This window comes from Aegilops tauschii, chromosome 4, assembly GCF_002575655.3.
Source record: "Aegilops tauschii subsp. strangulata cultivar AL8/78 chromosome 4, Aet v6.0, whole genome shotgun sequence".
In the NCBI taxonomy this organism is placed as follows: Eukaryota; Viridiplantae; Streptophyta; class Magnoliopsida; order Poales; family Poaceae; genus Aegilops; species Aegilops tauschii.
Window position 1 is genome coordinate 488,234,054 of NC_053038.3, and position 8,870 is coordinate 488,242,923.

The 8,870-nt window shown below is 45.2% G+C and overlaps 2 protein-coding genes across 2 annotated transcripts; both read right to left on the reverse strand.

Annotated features, from left to right (window-relative positions):
- Window positions 1–1,622: 1,622 nt before the first annotated feature.
- On the reverse strand, window positions 1,623–2,189 carry LOC109783659 (probable transcriptional regulator RABBIT EARS). The gene is made up of 2 exons (XM_073497389.1): window positions 2,107–2,189; window positions 1,623–2,067 (listed from the first exon to the last, which is right to left on the reverse strand). Exons 1-2 carry the CDS (start codon window positions 2,187–2,189, stop codon window positions 1,623–1,625), a joined length of 528 nt encoding a protein of 175 aa, XP_073353490.1.
- Window positions 2,190–7,330: 5,141 nt separating this feature from the next.
- LOC109783660 (uncharacterized) lies at window positions 7,331–7,867 on the reverse strand. Its single transcript, XM_020342252.1, has one exon. It carries the CDS (start codon window positions 7,865–7,867, stop codon window positions 7,331–7,333), a length of 537 nt encoding a protein of 178 aa, XP_020197841.1.
- Window positions 7,868–8,870: the final 1,003 nt, after the last annotated feature.

Here is an 8,870-nt window from a genome sequence, read left to right on the forward strand (position 1 = left end):
CCACAAATACATCCTGATTGTAAAAACGATATTACCGCCTAGGCCACGCCTTGGCGCTTAAGCACCGCCTAAGCACTAGGCGAAGGCCAACCGCCTCACTTACGCCTACCGCTTTTTCCAACCTTAATCTTACGTAAGTTGAAAAGTCATGATTTTCAACTTTGTATTCAGAAATGGCATGTTACACTCTCCATCTTTCCTAGCTTTCTGTTAGCAAATTCAAAATAATTCGAAATCAGGTTCCGCGTTAACAGCGCGGATTCCACATTGAGAGCGTGCTGAAGGAGCTAAACACCACACAGGTTCGTAAGTCAAGCTTCATGCATATGGAGCTAGAATAGCTTCCAACCTTTGTTATCTTTGACACGGCGTCCTTTTTGGGTTGTAATCGTTAGAAAGTATTTGTATGCGGTAGTATGTTGGTATGGACAGATCTCCTCACTTCACCTTTCCCTAGGTCTCCCGGGCGAAAGCCCTAACTTTGTTGGGCGGCGGCGGCGCTCATGGTGTCGTTCCCTTCTTGAAGGCGCCGCTTTGGGAACCTTGGGGTTGGGTGACGCTTGTGGGTGGTGGGCGATGGCGGTGGTGCGGCCCTATCCTAGCATGGATTTACGTCCGTTGCTTGGAGATGGACTTGCGTAGGTGGAGGTCGTCGGCTGGCGTCGTGGTGGCATCAATGGCGGAGGATCTGCCAAGGCTCGCGTAGGTGGAGGTCGTCGTTTGGGGTCGTGGTGGCATCGATGGCGGAGGACCTGCCAAGGTTGTCACCTCAATCTGCTCTGAAGATGGACCAGCGAAAGACGGTGACGACGACACATGTGAGTGTGTCGGACCGGTTTGAGCCCCGGACCTGGCAGATGGCTCGGTCGGGGCCTCCGGCTTTAGATGTTAGGCTTAGGTGAGAGGTCTGGGTATGTGGCCCAGCTTGCACCCCTTCATCATTTGGATAGAAGTAGCGGCATACGTTGCCAAGATGGCGGATTCAGGCATATTGTTGTTCTACTTTATAAGGTCCTCAAGAATAATTAATAAAATGGTCGCATGCATCTCCCAGATGCAGAGACCGGGAGTCATCCTCCTTTTTCAAAAAAAATGCGGTAGTTTGTATTTGTAGAATTGGCATGTGATTTTTTCACGAAGAATTCATTTGTAGTATTTAGTAGAAAGTTATCCTTGACACAGATCTCTTGGAAAGATTGTTGTGTTTATCCTATATTATTATGTAACATGCTCTGCTTGGTTCAAATTCACGCGGTATTGGATCATATGCAATTCAAGATGACATAACACCGCAGTCCTACATTTTTATTCTTCCTATATTTTCCGTAATTATGCGAATCAAACAAGATACAAGTATATAATATATCTGTGTCTATATATTTGATATACATCGAATCATCGGTTTACTCTTGTTGTTACGGTAAAATATATATACATTCGGTTATTAACAAGCAGCAGAAGATGAGAACAGCAATAATTAATGATATTAAGCAGTAAAAGAACTGAAACAATACTATAGATAAGAAGCCCACATCTATATCATCGATAAATCATGTATATAGATGAGTGCGTTGCTTATGCGTTTGTGTGTATGGGTTGCACTAGCGGTACCGTGCGAGTGATCAGTTCCTGGGACGAGGCCCTAGCCTGAGCTCCAAGTCCAGCTTCCTCTCCGGCAGCTCACCGTCCTGCCACCACTCTGACGGCCCTTCCAGCGCGCGCGACCGGTCGCCGCCGCCATTCCCATGGCACCGAAGGCTCAGTTGCAGGTCACGATCATCAGTGCCGTCGTCCGCACCGAACAGGCTCAGCTCCCTCGGGATAGGGCTACCAGGGCTCACGGCCACGGCCTCCGCTTTCACTCCGGCGCCGGTGTGCCTGGCGTAGTACAACATGGAGAAGCCGCCGCTGCTCACCAGCGGCGCTGGGGGATACGCCAAGTTGCACTCTGTCGTGAGGCGGACGGGCTTGGCGCGGTCGCGGCGGTGGACGTTCATGTGCCCGCCCAGCGCCTGCGCCGTGGTGAACCCACGCTTGCAGAACACGCACCCGTAGTACGGCCGGGCGCTAGGGGGCGACACGGCTGCCGCGTCCACGTCGCCGTGCCGAGCTGCAGCCACCGCCGAACTGTGGGATCTCACGGCCGCCTCCTCCTCGCTCGACGCCGCTTTGCTGTTGCCACTCTCCATGTTGCAAGCCAGCTACGACAATCTACCGAGTCTGCGATGACAAATCCGATCGATTGAAGGGTTTGACGATCGAAGATCTTCGAGGTTGTGTGCAAGACCGGGCCGGCCTATATGAGAGCTTGGGAGGACAGCGACAGAGAGACAGGGATTGGCGGGCAGCATTACAATTGTTTTTGACAGCAGCTTTGGGAATAAAAGATTGTGCCACGGCCGGCCGGCAGCTAAACCTCGCTATTCGTCGATGACTCTGCCCTAGCTGTACGTATGCTGTGCAACACGGATGGATGTGTGGAGCTGCTTCAGACCGAAGTATCCTCTTGCGCTAAATATAATAATAGTACGTACGTACATCATCACTGATGTGTCCTTTTGAAATTGTAGTTTGGACTGTTTGCATATATAACATGACCTGGTGTGTGGGTGTGCCAGGCCAGGCTGCACCTTGTGATTTTGACCAAGTATGCAGGCCTGGCCGGTGCCACTACCTGCTAGCATCTCTAGGCTCTCAATTTGAAAACTACTCCCTCCGTAAACTAATATAAGAGCGTTTAGATCACTAAAGTAGTGATCTAAACGCTCTTATATTAGTTTACAGAGGGAGTACTACTTACAGTTGAAATTCCTTGACTTGATGAAATTTCAAATTTTACGAATTTGAGCCATGGACTATTGAAGATCTTTTTTTATGGACCCCAATAGCCGACGAACGTTCATTGTGAGGGATGGCATTTGCGTACATTTTTGCTAGCAGTTTCTTTAGAGACGCATGACAATTTCTTCAGAGACACATGATAGTTTCTCGAAAGAAGACAATTTTGCAGCAAAAACGGGCAGAATTGCCATCTGCTACCACCTAAAAATGCCATCAAGAAATTTTTCGCTTGGCACCCCCCTCCCACAGAATGTTCGCCAGTTAGTACTTCGGTTTTTTATAGCATGGGAGAGTATTGGTAAAACTCATCCCACTATATGAGATTGCTCTCTAGTAGGGTCAAAGCACACTTTACTAGTTTGGTGTGTATATATGGATCTCTCTATTTACACACTCAGCTGGGTGCAGCTGCTATAGTGCTTCTCGTGTTAAGTTGCTGTCATACCATTGAATCAGCCTTGCCTAGGATCGATGGAACTAATTAAACTATCACACATAAACCCTTGGTTAACTCTCCAGGTAAAATAATCTTTGATTGTTAAGCATGTACAGGAAGATGGATACAAGGTTAATACAGCTTGCCTTCGTAGTAAATTCACATGCCATGGTTCTTCTTTTAATATATATACACGTTTCTTGAATAAAAGTCTCTAGGCTCCAATCACGTCTCAAGGGGCTTGTGAGTCTTTTTTCCGCCCCCATTGTTCTTTATGGACGACGGTTTGGTTCTTTGTATTGTCCATCGGCATGGCTCCATAAGCATCGTCTGCGACAACCTTGTATTCTTCAAAAACCCCTTCTTTCAAGCCTTTGTGAGTAAAGTCAGTTAGCTTGATCAGCCATACTGGTGTGACTGTCTGGCTAGACTGGGGTGGTTCCCCCGCCGATATGCTTGTCGTAATTGCCAATCTTCATCGTATGAGACGGTTTACTATTGCGGATCCAACAAAATTTCATTGTCCACATGTCTTTGCCGGTACTTTTGTGGCTGAATTGCTTGATGTTATGCATTGCTGACGAGAGCTATGTTGGCACAAGGATGACATGCTCGGTTGTGGCTTCAGCAAGAATTTGGAGGCATATGGTCTTGTTTATAGTATCTCCTTTACTTAGGGTTATTTTTTACGTCCGTAGATTTAGCTACTCATTATCTGGTTGTGTCCGATGTTCTCTTGATCTAATATAAACCGGATTTGATTTCAAAAAAGTTGTAAGACTTTTTTTTTGTGGAGATACATCATGCTATATAATAAGTCAAGAACAAAATTTACATATTCTCTATGTGGTCATCTCAGAGGAAATGAACGACTTCATCAAGAGTTGTGCACTTTGTTATGTTTCATACGAAAGATTGCTTCTCCAACTTCCTTTACATTGAAAAGTGTAGTAAGAATACCATTCTCCGTGGGAGACATAAGCGGTATATCATCGATAACAGATTCATATTGAGAAAAGCTATTGTCTTCAAGTGGCACAAAAAGGTTTTGTAATGTTAGTTAATGTATTTTGTAACCCCCAACTCATCTCTAGGTTACGATGTTTGCTATTGGCGATCATGTGGATTTATATTGTGCTGTTATCATCCTCACACAAATGTCAGACCTTGAACCATTGTTGCCAATCGATTTCCTCCTCTCCCACGAGTTTGGACAGTGATCCACTCCACTCTCTTTTAAGGGAATTTTACTATCATCTGATCCAGATGTTTGTGATTCCTTATCAACATCATCAATAATATCAAGCAAGCTTTTCTTCCCCTTTTTTATTTATCTTACTACTCCCTCCGTAAAGAACTATAAGAGGGTTTAGATCACTAAAGTAGTGATCTAAACGCTCTTATATTTATTTATGGAGGGAGTAGTATTTTTCTCCTACCCCTGCAACAATTTATGAAGTTTATGAATTTTTATTTGCCATCTTTGCATGGTTATGAAGCCCGCTGCCCATCTCTCCAAATCTTGGACATCGTATCAACAAAGTCTTCAGTTGCGACCACCTCGCTCAAGTTTGAATAAAAAGTTTGATTATCATGGTGAAACATGATGCCCAAATTCAATACTAGAGTGACCCCATTGAAGCAATCTGGAGCATCCATGACAAGTAAACCCCTACAAAGATAAAAAGGATTATATATGATTCAAGAAGAACCAAGATACAAGCGCTAGTAACAAGCACGAGTCGCGGGATATGATGGCAGTAAACTTGTTAACATCTCACACGATTCTACCAAACTCTTAGTTACACCCAAGCTTAAGACTTTTGTACTCTAGAAAAGCTCCACCACAAGATACTTGCCAGACATGTATGTTCTAAAACACTCCTGCAATATATTTACATATTTTCAGAAATATGGATATGAACACACACATAAACAAGATATTATATATTACCTAGCCAAATGTATTACTAACAGGAGGCATGTTTTTTCACTTTGCTTAGATTTGGGTTGAAACTGAATGTAACAAAAATATATCTTCAACACTTCAAACTCAATTCAAAAAGGCTAAAACCCACGAGAAAATATAGACCTAACTATCATACAAAATTATATTTATAATGTTAAATTAGAACTTATAACAACTAATATTGATTAACATTTACCAGCATACGTGCATCGTTACTTAGGCTAGTTATACTTCAAAATCTAAGCAAATATAACATAATGTATATGAATATAAGACATGTAAATGTGGGATAGAATGAGTTCTAGAAAATATGCACAAGTTCAGTATACTATTGAGAACCGAAGTCGTGGGATTAACCAAAGTGCATAAGAGAAAAGACATGTACTCCCTCCGTCCCATAATATAAGAGCATTTTTGACACTACACTAGTGTAAAAAACGCTCTTATATTATGGGACGGAGGGAGTACAATCTAAACCAAACAACTGAACTTTTAGAGCCTAGTGTCTTTGGTCCTGTCGAGCCCCCTACTTTGTCTATTATGGGCTCGCTCTAAATACGTGTGCACCAAGAACAAATTAGTGTACATCTTGACTAAGTCTCTCGCTAGGATGCAATATTTCGATGTGAGAGAAAGGGCTAGATTTAGTGGAGTACACGATATGGTATGCAAATGTCAACCCATTATAGGATGCGTAAAAGAAAAACTACGACTAAGTCGTTATGTTCCGCAAGAAAACGCCTTCAAGAATGGAGTACATAATCGCATCAATATTTTCGAGTCCAGCCCGAAAGGCTAGCTAGGGCAAGGATTTTCACTTTGGGTGCAAGGTCCAACCAATCAAGGTTGGAGCATCAACATGAAGACAACACCTTCAACAAGGAGTCGATGCATGTTTGTTGTTGCCGGGTCCAAGACAGGAAGAGTGGATCATAGGTTTTACTCTGGATATGGAGTGGCATTCCAGTCACCGTCTTGATGGTAAATCTTCCAACATTAGCTCCACTGATTACTCTGGGTGCAATGAGGAAATCATGTCTCATGGACGCTCCTTTAAGTATTAACTGAGAAGTACCACATATTTTGGAGTTGTTCTTGACAGACTAGGAGCACCGCAATTGTGTCAGCGGTGTATTGAATGACAACAAAGTCTTCCAGTTGGGATGAGGGGATGAGCAAATGGAGTATCCATCTTGACAGGCTAATTTTACATGAGATTGAAGAAGATTTGCCGCTAGCACAAAGACAAGTGGTGATATTGGATCACCTTGACGCACAACTCAACTATGGAGAAAGGGATAGCGAAGAGGCTCATTGAGGAAGATTGAGGTTGGAAATGGAGGTGTCATAAACTAAACTTGATACCTATGATCTATCAAATGACGCAATTTCATAAGTTGAAATGGTACGGTCTTTCTCCTTGTAGTTCCTTGAGAAGTAACTTGTTACACTCTCCATCTTTCCTACCTTCCATTAGCAAATTAAAATGAGTTGAACTAGTGTTCCCCATTAAGAACATGCAGAAGGAACTAAACACCACAGGTTCGTAGCTGAAGCTCCATGCATGGAGCTTGAATAGCTTCTTAATTACCTTGGTCATCTTTGATTCAAAGTCCTTTTTAGGTTGTAATTATCAGGTCCATGTGTTTGTTCACATAGAGTTCATTTGCAGTACTATTAGCTAGGCAAATTTCTTTGTCACTGCATTTATCCTATTATGTGATATCATAGGCTGTTTAGTGCCAGTTCACGTGCTATTGGATCATGATTCAAGAAGACATCACATAACATTGCAATCCTACACTTTTGTTCTTCCTATATATGTTCTCCGAATTATGCGAATCAAAACAAGAGCCAAGCATATATAGCTCTCCATGTACATTCAATACATCAAAGCATCTGCTCTTGTTGTTATGGCGAAATATAAATACATTTAGTCATATAAACAAGCAGCAGAAGATGAGAATAGCAATAATGATATCAAGCAACAAAAGAACTGAAGTAATACTAGCTAGGAAGCCCATGCATGTATATAGATGAGTGCGTTCCTGTGTCTGAGTTGCACCAGGGTACCGTGCGAGTGATCAGTGCCTCGGACGAGGCCCGGGCCCGAGCCTGAGCTCCAAGTCCAGCTTCCTCTCCGGCAGCTCGCCGTCCGGCCGCCGCTCGAACCCGTCGCCGCTGCTGCTTCCATGGCACCGGAGGCCCAGTTGCAAGCAGTCGTCACGGTCGTCGTGACTGTCGTCGTCCGCGCCGAACAGGCTCAGCTCCCTCGGGATCGGGCTACCAGGGCTCACGGCCTCGGCGTCCACTCCGGCTCCGGTGTGCCGGCCGTAGTACAACATGGCGAAGTCGCCGCTGCTCATCAGGGACGTGGCCGGCGGCGCTGGGGGGTACGCCAAGTTGCACTCTGTGCTCCGGGAAGCTGACGTCGTGAGGCGGGCGGGCTTGGCGCGGTCCCGGCGGTGGATGTTCATGTGCCCGCCCAGCGCCTGCGCCGTGGTGAACCCGCGCTTGCAGAACACGCACTCGTAGTACGGCCGGGCGGCCGCCACCGCCGTCGTCCCGCCGGGCGATCTCACGGCCTCGTCGCTCGACGCCGCCGTGCTGCCGCTCTCCATGTTGCCGCAACCTAGCTAGCTGCGATGATCAATCGATGTGAATGAGGATCTGTGGGGATTAAGCGAAGGTTTGACGAAGTGCGTGTGTGAGGGGTGGCCGGGGGCTAATATATTTGGAGAGCTGGGGGACAGTGACAGGGACTGAGATTGGCAGGCAGAATTGCTGTTGTCATCGCCAGCAGCTGTGTGAATAAAAGATTGTGCACGGCCGGCCGGCACTGGTGCCTAGCAGCTGCCCTCGCTATCCGTCATGACTCTGCCCTAGCTGTAGATATGGTGTGCAATACGGATGGGTATGTAGAAAAGCTGGCCTTGGGCTTTTACTCGGGGGAAAAATACACATGGATATGGAGCTGCTTCACTCTGAAATCTGAAATATCCTCTTGTGAAAAATACAGTATAATACTAGTACAGGCATCATCACTACACTGATCGATTCTTACCACAACAGCCTTGGGCGAGGGAGGGGCGATGCTTCAATGCTTATAAGCGTCGCTAGGTGGTCTATGAATCTAAATATAATTTTTATTATTTCTGATGTTCGTTGTAATGCTTGGAGATGAATAGATCAACAGTTTTCCCGTAAAAAAAAAGTTGCTTGCTCTGTTTACACTGATAATCCTTGCTCCAGTTATGTTTAGCGCTTCTGGTGTTGCTGTCATATATACTAGTACCATTGAGCCGGCCCTGCATGCGTAGGATCGACGAAATTAATTGCACTATCACACATAAACCCTTGCTTAATTTCCAAAGTAAAATAACCATTCCTTGTTAGGCGTGTATGGGAGGATGGGCACAGGGCTCAGACAGGTCGCGTCTCAAGTCCAGCGTGCCAATAAATTTACCTGCGACGTTTCTTATTTGAGTGATATTTTTCCGCCTTATTTTGTCTCCCTGCGTTTGGACCCTTGGTTAATCGCCTGCAAGTGGTAACTTTTTTATGAACAGGTGACTGGAAAGTCGAGTCGACCTCATGGTTCTTCGATCGCGATGCATGCACCTG

What these genes read in the sequence shown, in the direction of transcription:
- LOC109783659 (XM_073497389.1), bottom strand. Translation starts at nt 2,189, where the DNA reads ATGGAGAGTGGCAACAGCAAAGCGGCGTCGAGCGAGGAGGAGGCGGCC. An exon ending in TCGGCGGTGGCTGCAGCTCG is followed by an intron (nt 2,068 to 2,106) that starts GCACGGCGACGT and finishes GTCGCCCCCTAG; the next exon opens with CGCCCGGCCGTACTACGGGT.
- LOC109783660 (XM_020342252.1), bottom strand. Translation starts at nt 7,867, where the DNA reads ATGGAGAGCGGCAGCACGGCGGCGTCGAGCGACGAGGCCGTGAGATCG.